General features: G+C 35.1%; 1 protein-coding gene across 1 annotated transcript; it reads right to left on the bottom strand.

The window, feature by feature from the left end:
- Positions 1–10,239, bottom strand: LOC102599302 (prefoldin subunit 6). The gene is made up of 5 exons (XM_006356812.2): positions 10,033–10,239; positions 9,882–9,952; positions 9,691–9,815; positions 6,535–6,595; positions 1–331 (listed from the first exon to the last, which is right to left on the bottom strand). The coding sequence occupies exons 1-5, from the start codon at positions 10,109–10,111 to the stop codon at positions 275–277; spliced, it is 393 nt and encodes a 130-aa protein (XP_006356874.1). The 5' UTR covers positions 10,112–10,239; the 3' UTR covers positions 1–274.
- Between the last annotated feature and the right edge of the window lie 2,219 nt (positions 10,240–12,458).

Here is a 12,458-nt window from a genome sequence, read left to right as displayed (position 1 = left end):
TTTGCAAAATTTTCAATGTTCCATTTTCACTACAGAAACTTGTCCTTGAAAAAATATTTCAACCACGATAACCATCCATAGAAGAAGCTGTAGCTAGTTATAAAGTTAAATTAATATCACATGTGACTAAAAACCATACAAATCATGTAACCCTTTGATCTACAAAAGCCAACGGAACAATAAGGAAGATGCTTCGAGTTTTTGGGACAACACGACCTGTTTAAATGCGATCAAATTAACATGCCTGTGGTGCCATGTTAGTCCCTAAGGCGCATCAGGCCTTGCCTTTTCCGGCTTGGAGAGACTGAATCTTTTGTTGCAGCTTCAGAATCTGAAAATTGACACGTATATCAACAACAAAATGTATCAGGTTAACACATCCACCTCATAGAAATATTACAAAATGAATCAGGTTAACACATCCACCTCATAGAAATATTACTAGTTGACTGAACCGCACAAGGCACCAAATGATTTTAGCATGAAGCAAGATAAATCAACAAACTGATTTTTCCAACATTTGTATCAACTTGTCAGCGTCCTGAGGGACTAGAGTTGGTATCTGAGTAACATGGCCACTCAGTAAATGCCTTGATATAAGTTGGAAAACAGCTATACAGTTCAGCTCCGTAAGGGACTAGAGTTGGTATCTTAGTAACAAGGCGACTTATTAAATGATCAGGAGATAATGAGGAAAATAACAAGAGGTCAAGGACTGAAAACATTGATAGCAAGTAAACGGAGTTCATTGGTGAGTCCAGACAAGTATTAACAGATCTTTAATTGCTGCATACCAACAGTTAAAAGAAAGAAAAAGGGGGAACGACGATATGGTGGAATGCATTAAATGGCCTCTTCAAAGAAAAACTAAGAAGAAAGCCAAATAGACTGAAACCACTTGAATCTGTCCTAACATACAGTGTCAACCACCTATTTTTCCCCGTGGGTAATGGGGAAAGGAGAATGATAGAAGAGTTTGACAAGTTTGATGAACTGAAAATCTAAAAAATGTTACTCCCTCCGTCCCATTTTATATGAGGTACTTTAACTCGGCACGGAGTTTAAGAAAGAAAGGAAGACTTTTAAAACTTGTGGTCCAAAATGAATGATAGAAATTTGTGTGGCTGTAAATCATTTCATTAAGGGTAAAATAGATATTTTATAGTCAGATTGTTATTTTATATAAAAATGTATCATTCTTTTTGGGACTGACTAAAAAAAAAAGTGAGTCATATAAATTGGGACAGAGGGAGTACTTGATATATGCTCTCCAAGGAAGAAAAAAAGAAGTCGTACACAATGATGTCAGTTCTAATCACTTTTTCTTCATTTTCCTGCTAAACCTGAGGTACTTTTAGGAATCACCACTTTTATTAGAGCCTGTTTGGATTGACTTATTTTAAGTGTTTTTAAATCTAAATAGCTTATAAGTACTTTTGGAATGTTCGGATAAATCAAAAAAGTGCTTTAAGCACTTGTTTTTAAGCCAAAAAGACAAAAATAAGCCAAAAACCATAAGTTACAAGTCCTAACTTATGGTTTTTGGCTTATAAGTCAAAAGCAACAAGCCCTAAGATCCAACTGCCAACCAAACAGGATGACGAGCATTATAAACCTTATTTATACTAGAACTAGAGAGCTGCTAGGCCAATTCTAACTGCAGCAGCAGCACCCCCTCCCCTAGGGATGTTCATGGTTATGGTTAAAAAAACTAAACTGAACTGTAATTCGAACCAACCAATTAAAAACCTAATATTTGGTTTGGTTTGGTTTTTAATTTAAAAAACCGATACCATTTGGTTTTACTAAAAACAAATCGCAAAAATAATCAAACCGAACCGAAAAATTAGATATATCAATTTTATAATTATTTATATATTATTCATATATAAAATATAAATAGTGTGTTAATTTTAATTAACTTAAGTCTTTAAGTTTACTATTTGAAGCCAACACTCAAATTTTAGCCCAACTATTACAACCCTAAATCCAAGTCCATCAAAATCCATTACTTTAGTCCTTACCTATCCTACCTCACATTTGATGGTCACACTTTCTCTTAATTCAATAAATTTGTTCATGTAATAATAACTCTAGTATTGCTTAGTTGAACCCACAGCAGCTTTCATGTGGATTGTTCATGTACTAGGTGTCTGTCTATCGAGATATGTATGTCCTCAAAAAATTAATTACTTTCAAACCGAAAAAATAAGAAAAACTAAACCAAACTGTCAATAACTAGACCGATGATTATTTTTTCATTTGGTTTGGTTTGGTTTTAGAAATTTAAAAACCGACCAGATTGGTTTGGTTTTGATTTGAACCAATAACTGATCCAAATCGAACCATGAACACCCTTACCTAGGGCTGCGTATAGGTCGATTTGATTTGGTTTTGATGTTTATCGGTTTGACTTATTGGTTATCGGTTCGTAGAGATGTTAAACCGTTCTAGAACCATTAAGATGTTGGTTTATCGATTATTGGTTTATCGGTTACTGATTGTTATGGATTCGGTTATCGGTTTAACCGTTAAGATTGGACACCAAAATTATCATTGAAAATCACTTAGAAACAAGGTGACAAACCAAATGAACCATGCACAGGAGTTCATAAATTGCATCTTGCTCAAAAGCAAACACTTTTATATTGTAGAATAACCAAGAGTTTGAGACATTCAGAAATAAAAGTAGGAAAGTAAACTCTAAGTCAAGGACTTTATATACAAAATGATATAAATATAATTATTTATTTTACTATCGTGTTATTAATTAACCCGTTAAGAAAAAATCTAAAATAGTTTAGAAACAAAAACCCGATAACAAAAAAAATCAAAATCGTCATCAAAACCACTAAACCAATAACCCATTACTGATAAATCAATAAATGGCACCTATGTACTTGCAGGTATCAATCATCTTAGCTTCCGGCACTTTGTTACACAAACATTAACTTCTTCTTTTTTTAACATTACAAACATAAACTTCTTACCTTTTAGATTGAGTGTATTTCCAATTTTACTGCAATAACATCGCTTTTATAAAATGAAATGATTAAGACTGATCAAATGCAATTCAATTCAACTGGTCAAACCTCTATATTCCCTGTTCGTATTAATGATTAGTATTATACACACTTACAAACAATATTTAATATGATCAAACAATACATAATATGAACAATCCTCAGACAGTATATGTTGCACGTGATAGTAGGTAGTTACTTGATAAATGACTCAACCACTTATGTTTGAACTAGTAGAATGGGGACAACAGCAAAAAAAAAACAACAAAATTTTAATCATTTTTTTGAGACAGGTAATGTTGTATTTCTCAGCATTAAGGATATGTTGGAGACCTCTGAAAATTGGACAACTATGTTTTATCATCGAAGCTTACCAACTTTTTACATGATGACCCAAATTCACATTCGTTATAAATCAGGCCCGTGACATCATAAGTTGCTTAGAGTCGGGTGTAGGTGTCGATACGGGTACAAATCTAGAGGTTGGATCCACTATGACCTAACTTTTAAGATTCAGGCATACGGATCCATGTGTGGATTGTGGATACGGGTGCAAGAATTCGACTAAAAATACAGTTATAAAACCTAAATTATGAGATATTATGTGGATAACTCAAGGAGAAAATAAGGATCAAGAGGAGAATCTTGGAAGGAGGTAAAAGGAAAAAAAGAGTAGCAATAGAAATTTATATATACAAGGTATTTCATTTTCTTCAATTCCACCTTAGGTTTTGTTTTGATTACATAAATCATTGAATCTGTCCAAAATTTCTCCCTTGAATTTGGTGAGTATCCAAAACCGGTTGACCGATCAGGTATGGATCTCACACCCACACCCACACCCACACCCACGTCATGTCGATACGGGTGCGGCACCAAAAGTGAAGAGTCCGAGCAATGTAGGTGACATCTACTGTTTTCTTATGTATTTGTTTTTAAGCAAGGGTAGTGAGCACCTTGATTATTTTGTTTCCAGACACAGATAATCGACACCTCTGCAACAGATCTCAGCAGATGAGAAAAACTCGTATAGTATTTTGTATTTCTGCTACAATTTGAACCTGGACGTGTTCTGCACCTATTTAATCGAATTTTACGCCACACACTTGGGTGTCATTCTGTTGACTTTGATAGTTAGGTGTCATTCTACTGTTGCAGCCCCTAAGCATATAATCTATTACTAATAAAATAGAGAACACAAGACACAAAAACATTCAACCATTGGTGGCCTCATACTAGTATATTACGACTCCCTAATAAAAGAAGTCCAATTTCCAACAACAGCCCCATACTCCCTCCTCGACGCGGTCCAATAGTATGTTGAACACCTAAAAACTATAGTACTAATGAACTGTCATGATTAGTTTAGGCGCCAAACGGACAAATTGATCACTATTAACATTAACAAGTTTGTGGTCCTCATACTAGTATATTACTACTCCCTAATAAAACAAGTCCAAATTCCACCACCATCCCCATACTCTCCTCCTCGATGCGGTCCAATAGCATGTTGAATATCTACAGACTATAGTACTCATGAACTGTCATGATTCGTTAAGGCGCCAAACAGACATATTAATCACAATTAACATTAACGAGTTGATTATTACAGAACAACTAATGAACAACAAAATTGAATATTTCAGACACTATTCAAGAAATGACCAGTGCTATTTGCTTAGTTTAATTGGACATTGAAGCAGAAAGTAAAGCAAGAATTTTTTATCAGATCTCAAAGACAGCATGAGGTTTTCAGGGCGGAGCTACAAGTGTATTTATGGGTTTGGAAAACTCAGTCACTTTGGCTATAGAAATCTGATAATGATGAAACGGAAAAGGGCCCAAACCCCTCAACTATGCAAATTGGAACAAAATTACCCCTCTTCTACCTTTCGGGCCTAAAATGCCCTTGACGTCAACCTTTTGGCTCTATTTTGCTCCTCATCTTTAACAGCCTAAATAATAACCTCAATTAGCAAATTCATTTATGATGTGTCGCTATCCTATTGGCTACCCTAATAATTAATTAAACTAATTAAAAAAACCAAATATCCACCCAAAAGCCCCACCCGTAACCCAGATCTTTTAACCCAAATTCAAAACTATCAACTGTATAATCTTATTTCTCTGTTTTCCTATCTGTCCCTTTTCTCTCTGTTTTATTTTTCCTTTATCATAACCATGAATAATGGTAAAGAAAAATTGGTTGTAGAAGTGATGGCAGCACATAACTTGATGCCAAAAGATGGTGAAGGTTCTTCATTACCATTTGTAGAAATTGAGTTTGAGAATCAGAGACAAAGAACACAAGTAAAAATGAGAGATTTAAACCCTGTATGGAATGAAAAACTTGTGTATCATGTGAACGATGTTGCTGATCTTCTTTATCGGAAGATTGAAGTGAATGTTTTCAACGAAAAAAGGTCGAATTCAAGAAGAAATTTTCTCGAGCTCGGATTTCTGGGTCAAGCATTGCTAAAGAAGGGGAAGAAGTGGCGCAGCTTTATACACTTGATAAAAGCAGTCTTTTTTTTCTCATATGGTGAGTTGAGTTTGAAGATTTATTTATCTACAAGATCTGGTGACAATGTTGAATTTGGGTTAGAATATTTGGTTAAAAGATGGGTTATGGGTGGGGTTTTTGGGTGGGTATTTGATTTTTTTAATTAGTTTAATTAATTATTAGGGTAGCCAATAGGATAGCGACACGTCATAAATGAATTTGCTAATTGAGGTTATTATTTAAGTTGTTAAAGATGAGGGGAAAAATAGAGCCAAAAGGTTGACATCAAGGGCATTTTAGGCCCGAAAGGTAGAAGAGGGGTAATTTTGTACCAATTCGCATAGTTGAAGGGTATTTTAGGCCCTTTTCCGATGATGAAATAATAGAGGCCAAGGACAGAAAAAACATTGATATCAAGTACATGGAGTTCATTGGTGGGCCAGACATGTACTAGCAGGTCTTAAATTGCTGCATACCAACAGTTAAAATAAACAAGGGGGAAGGATAATACGGTGGAATAGATTCAATGGCTGCTTGAAAGAAAAACTAAAAAGAAAGTGAAATAGACTGAGACCACCTGAATCTGTCCTAACATACAGTGTCAACCACCTATTTTTCCCCGTTGGCTTTGGGGAAAGGAGAATGATAGAAGAGTTTGACAAGTTAAATGAACTGAAAATCTAAAAAACGTTATTTGAATGTATGCTCTCCAAGGGAAAAAAATCCCTGTACACAAATGTCATTTCTAATCACATTTCTTCATTTTCCTGCTAAATCCAAGGTACTTTTAGGAAACACTACTTTGATTAGTTACCCACGTAAAGGTCCAGCTGCCAACAACCTGACAGATGTGCTCATACAACGAATAACATCTATCGCGATAAATTTCATCATCACCACAGTTCCGTTATATTTGTTGAAACACCAAATTAGTAGTCACATTAAAGGTTATTACTCTGGGAATAATGTGAAAAAAAAGAAAATACATAAGTAGAGAAGTAAACCAACCGTTTCCTTTTTGCTGTTCTGCTTGTCTTCCAAGTCTTGAAGAGTACTATCTAATCGCTTTCTGTTGAATGACAGGAGAGCATATGTTAGATGATAAAAGTACGGTAACACGAACTAGTGAAGCAGCAAAGAAAATTCAGATGTTTTATAAAATACCGACTACCATCTTCTGCTTAAATCTAAAATTAAATTTACTAAATACACGTAGCAAATTACTGATAGCACTGTCCAGTTTTGAAGACAAATACAATTATGTGCATAAAGTCAAGATGAATTGTACTCTTTTGCTTTACTATTGGTGTAAAGAAGCTATGCTGAGGACCCTGAAACACTAGTTGATATGAAAGGATCCTTGTGAAGCAGTAGTCCTAAGTTTGGTTGGATTTTGTAATTACTGATAGCACTGTTATGGTGCAACTTTAAATTTATATACATGTTACCAGTTACAAGAATATACACTAGCAAATTCACAATCTACAAAATCAGTCCTGGAAAAACAAACAAAAAACAGCCATGTTCAGCTCATGCCTTTTATCAGAAAAGTGAGTTTACAAGTCAGTTTATTCTTTGCTTTCTGAAATCTGTGCACTAAACTCTCGTGCGTGCCCTGGTACAAGTCTTGGACACAATTGCTTGTTAAAGTTGGGTTTGCCAAAGCACTAAAATCTAGGACATGAACGCCCAATTCTCTAGCAAATACAGCTCGGACATATAAAATAGATTTATGCTGTATAGCCATTAACGTCTTTCCTAAGCAAGAAATGTATCAATTTTCCACCTTTATAGAGGAAAGTCCTATTTTTGAAGTCAAACATTGGGCGGCGTGAGGACTATACCAATCGTCATAAGGCCTACGTTGGAGAATATCAGTTGATTTGTTTCCCTAAACATGATAATGAATCGGAGGATACTGCATACATGATAAAAGCAAATAGTTTTTTTTCTTTTGCTAATGATAAAAGAAAATAGTAAACTAGTAATTGCTCAAGAAAAGAGCCCAGAGTTTGTTTCATTCTTCTTTCTGTGGGGCACCCATTACTATATAAGTAACACCAAAAGAGCTAATCTACAAGCTTCAAAAACCACCAGCAAAGCATGGACAAGATATTCTTAGACTGATTTGGTATAAGATCAAAACAGACGTGGACATGTGTTAGGAGTCACGTGTCTCCTTATCTGGAGATGCAACAAATAAGACACCAGATTTCCATCTTTTTCTTTGCTCATTAAATAGGCGTTCAAAAAATTGATTTTCTAAAGTAATAAGTGATTCTAAGTTGTGATAAATGGAACTTTCAACAAAGAAAATATCTGAGTGAAATTCTAGCAGGAACAAAGAGCTGCTGGCTACTGGAACTGTATAGTGAACAAAATAAGCACATAAAGTAGAATCCTCACTTTTTGTTTGTTTTACCTAAAGGCAACACAAACTTAACTGGAACTCTGTAACTATTTTCATCAATTAAATATACCGTCTACATAATAGATACCCAGGGTTCATATAGCCGACCAGCCCAACCCAACTGATTTGGGATTGAGCACCCTTGATTTGATTTATTAGGCCATCCAACTTGTGTACTGCTAACAACAACTACCACTAGGAAATATAACTAGTCATTACAGCAGCAATTTTTTATTATTTTCTTCTTCCTCTCCAGGTATATACTTTCACCCTTGTCACTCCTTTTCCCCCCTTTTCAGTATGGTAAATAAATTACAATTATTGGGGTGGGGGGGGGGGGGGGGAGATTGCATTTTTATTTTATATTAGTTTTCATATAATAATATTATGTTTTTAGTATAAGTTTTTTTCATCTGATTTACCGTCTCTTTGATTTGCAAATTGTAAGCTTCCGCATGACGCCCTAATTCACCCTTCATAACCCAACAAAAAGATGACATATAAATTATTGTTTTCTTAAAAGTGTGAGAAAGAAAAACACGACAAATAACTTGAGACAAGTAAAAGTGTGTGTGTGGGGGGGGGGGGGGGGGGGAGGAAAGCTGAGTCCAGGAAATTTAACCAAAAGTAGAGAATCTACATCAAACATGATTTTCTACAAAAGACATACAGTCATCTATACAGACATAAAATCTCAAGGGTGCACCAAAAAGATTTCAAATACAAGAGGCTGTTCCTAGAATGTATAAATATTCCCTATCATTCAATTCATCAGCACTTCTAAAATATGGAATTTGAATTTGGTCCTTATAGCACATCAGTTTTATTCCATATATGTTACTATTTACTATTTCCGACACTTCGAGTATTGTATTATTTCATAGTAGTGATTGTTCCCTTTTTTGTATGCTTTGTTATGTTTTCTTTAGCATTTTTTCTTGGCTTCTCCACTCCCGTTGTTTCTTTTTTTCGTACTACTTTGAAATGTTTTTACTTGAGCCGATGGTCTATCGAAAATAACCTCTCTACCTTGTAAGGGTAAGGTCTATATGTGCACTACCCTCACCATACCCCACTTGTGGAATTGCACTGGGTATGTTGTTGAAATGTTGGTTACTTTTATCCTATTTTTTTTAAAAAAAATTGTTCTTCTACTTCCAAAATTAAAAGATCTGATATGATATGCAAACTAGAGCAAGTACCAATCATGTGTCACATCTGCTTACCCTCACCATACCCCACTTGTGGAATTGCACTGGGTATGTTGTTGAAATGTTGGTTACTTTTATCCTATTTTTAAAAAAAAAAATTGTTTTTCTACTTCCAAAATTAAAAGATCTGATATGATATGCAAACTAGAGCAAGTACCAGTCATGTGTCACATCTGCTTAACAAATTCCATTGCTGCTATTTCCTTACTGGACCTTTGTCCAGCAGCAGGCTCCAACAATATAACAGCACATAAAACCAACATAGACAACTATTAACTAAAGCACAACGATTTAGATAAATAAGCAGCATATTTCTTCAAGCTATCAGGGCCAAACCAATGAGGGTTATAAGTTAGTATTATCAATAAATCGTTTAACTTCGATAAAAGGATTTCCCATAGGCCCTTTTCCGTTCTTCTACTTTAGTATCTCAAAGTAACCTATTAATTCCAATGAACAACAATCTTATTATGTACTCTGCTCAAACAAGAAGAAACTACTAGAACATAACTAAAAAAACTTAAATAAAAATAAATAACATACAGTTCAGCTGAAATGTATTCAATTCGCTTTTTGACATTGGCATTAGCTTCTGCCATATCCTGCTTCACAAGCACTGGTCCTATCAACTTGTAAACATTGGCGTCTTCATTCAACAGATCCAATTCCTACATAACATAACCAACTCAATATAATGTATCTCAAGTATTGAAAAAGTAATATAAGTTTCATACCTTTAGAACAAGCTCGTTTTCACCAAGTTGAATAGTATACTTCTTTCTGATTTGATGATTCTTTGATATATCTGACAGTAGATAACAAAATAAAATTATTAATACAACAAATAGGATCAAGTCAAGAGAAGAAAGGAAGGAAGATTTTTGCCTTTTTGAAGTTTGCTAAGATCGTTGGCTTTGTTCTCTAGGTCACGCTGCAATTCTCGGAGACCGGCGGACGAAGCCATTTTTTCTAACTATTAAGCTATTGCCTTGATTTTGCTATATGATGGCTGCTACCGGAGTTTTGGGAGTTGGGGATTTTTGTTCGGAGTTTTCCGGCGGGTTAGGGTATCAAATTCATTACTCATTTTATATTTGTATGTATTTGTTTTATTTTTTAAATGAAAAATAAAATAAAATTTCATCAAGAGAATATATTTGTCAAATTTGTAAATTTGGTGAAAATTTTAAAAATGACTATCATTAGCACATAATTAGAGATCAATAATTTTAATTTGAGTATTAGTAGACTTGTCTGTGCTTCGCGTAATCATAATTTTTTTTAAAAAGTAATTAAAATAATTAATGTCAAATAAAAGAAAATTCCTCTCTGTATTTGATGTTAAACTTTGAAGGCTATGAATAAGACATGAGAGTTATGAATATTAGTGTAAATTAAAATTACTTTATATTTTTTTAGCAATGAATGTAAACCATTATGGACTTTTTGATAGAGTATTTATTTTTTCCAACAAAAATTGTTAAGAGAAGTATAAAAGAAAATGGCAAAAAAATCTTTAAAAATTAAATATAAATTTTAGCCTAAGAAAAGTGACACTTCACTTCTCCATTGCCTGCAATTACGTAGACACTAGATATAAATATAGATCCCGGTAATTCAACAATCCTAAATAAAACAAATTCTTGGCTTACTTCTTCATAATCATTAGCCTTTTGTAAGATGACTAGACACGTAGTGCTCGTGCCAGCACGAGCCCAATAGTAATAGTTGATACAGTAATAGTTGATTTAGTGGTATAGATACATAAAATGAGTGTAAAGGAGCAAAGATGGAATACAAAGAAAATGTGTATTAATAAGTGAATCTAGTAGCTGAAAAATGAAGCTATAGTGAAAATTTTAGGATTTGAGTTGCAAAAACTAATAGATCGAGCAAGAAAGGTGGTTTCTGAACATTGACAACTATCCCTCACTTTTGAAAATAGGTGTGTTCACTCCCATCTTCTTTTGTGTCTCTTTTTCTGTGTATCTATCTTGTTGTTAAGATGATAGTCGTTCGTGCCACTACATCCTTTAAATTCACTTCTGCAACAAAGATTAGTTCAGCTAGCATTCTGAAAAACAACTACTACAATCCTGAAAAGCTGCTAATGAATCAACAATAAGTTAACAAACAGATCACATAGAACTTTGTTTTAAATTGTCTCTATAACTCTACCGGTATAATTAAATCATGTCATTTTTATTTGGAACATAACAATTACACTCTAACTTACATAAAATCAGCACCCACAGTAAAAGACACTTCAAAGTTGAAAACTTCGAGTTAAGAAAAGAACTCCCCTAGTTACATTTTCCAAATTTGAAATCTTTATTTCATTAATCAACCAAACTCGTGGGCATCCTCACCCACAGTCCAAGAAAACCTAGGCGGTAAATGTCTGTCTGCTACCAAGAGTTGTACTCCATTAAGTGGTACCTAGATCTGAGGTTCCCTCACTGCAGGCTGATCCTGTGGTACTAGTGTTGGTGTAGCTGGGGCGGGTGCCTGTTGCATACCCCAAAGCACACCCAAGAGTTGTGCAATAGTAGCCTGGAGATCTGGATTCAGAACTGGTCCGGGTGGCGGCTAGGTTGGCCCCGACCCCACTGGCGGTGCTGGTAAATGAGCTGCTGGAGTCTGTTACTAGCTCTAGATCCTCGTCTCTCTCCTGGGCTAGTGTTGGTGTTGGTTCCCGAGTCGGCATGAGAGGTCGACCCCTGCGTTGTGCCGTACCACCACGCATACGAGCCATCCTACAAAAGAATGAAACAAGAGAGATTTCAAGGAACCAATAATAGACATGATGCACGATATGATACAAAGTAGAGAAATTTCCTAAAGACACCCTATAGCCTCCTAAAGATAAAGCACAGACATCATTGCGTCTATCCATAGAACTCTACTAGGTGCAAGCTCTATACAAGTGAGACCAGTGAACCTAGGCTCTGATACCAACTTGTCACGATCCGATTTCTCGAGTCATAATGACACCTACTATATCCTATCAGTAGGTAAGCCAACTCGTAATCCAAAAGATCAAGTAGTCTGCAGGACTCTACTAGACATTAGCTCTGTATAAGTGTGACCGGTGAGCCTGATTATCTGATACCAACTTGTAACGACCCGATTTCTCGAGTCGTAATGGCACCTACTATACCCTACCAACCAATAGGTAAGCCAACCCGTAACCCAGAATATCAAGTAATGAGCGTAAGGGTAGAAACTAGCGAAAACAATAATCTAAACAAAGGACTACAAGGCGAAAGCAAAACCAAAATAAATATATACACAAATCCCTCTCTGAACCT

This window comes from Solanum tuberosum, unplaced genomic scaffold (assembly GCF_000226075.1).
Source record: "Solanum tuberosum cultivar DM 1-3 516 R44 unplaced genomic scaffold, SolTub_3.0 scf00232, whole genome shotgun sequence".
Classification (NCBI taxonomy): domain Eukaryota; kingdom Viridiplantae; phylum Streptophyta; class Magnoliopsida; order Solanales; family Solanaceae; genus Solanum; species Solanum tuberosum.
Note: the sequence above shows the minus strand (reverse complement) of the source record. Positions and strands in the feature narration are given on the sequence as shown.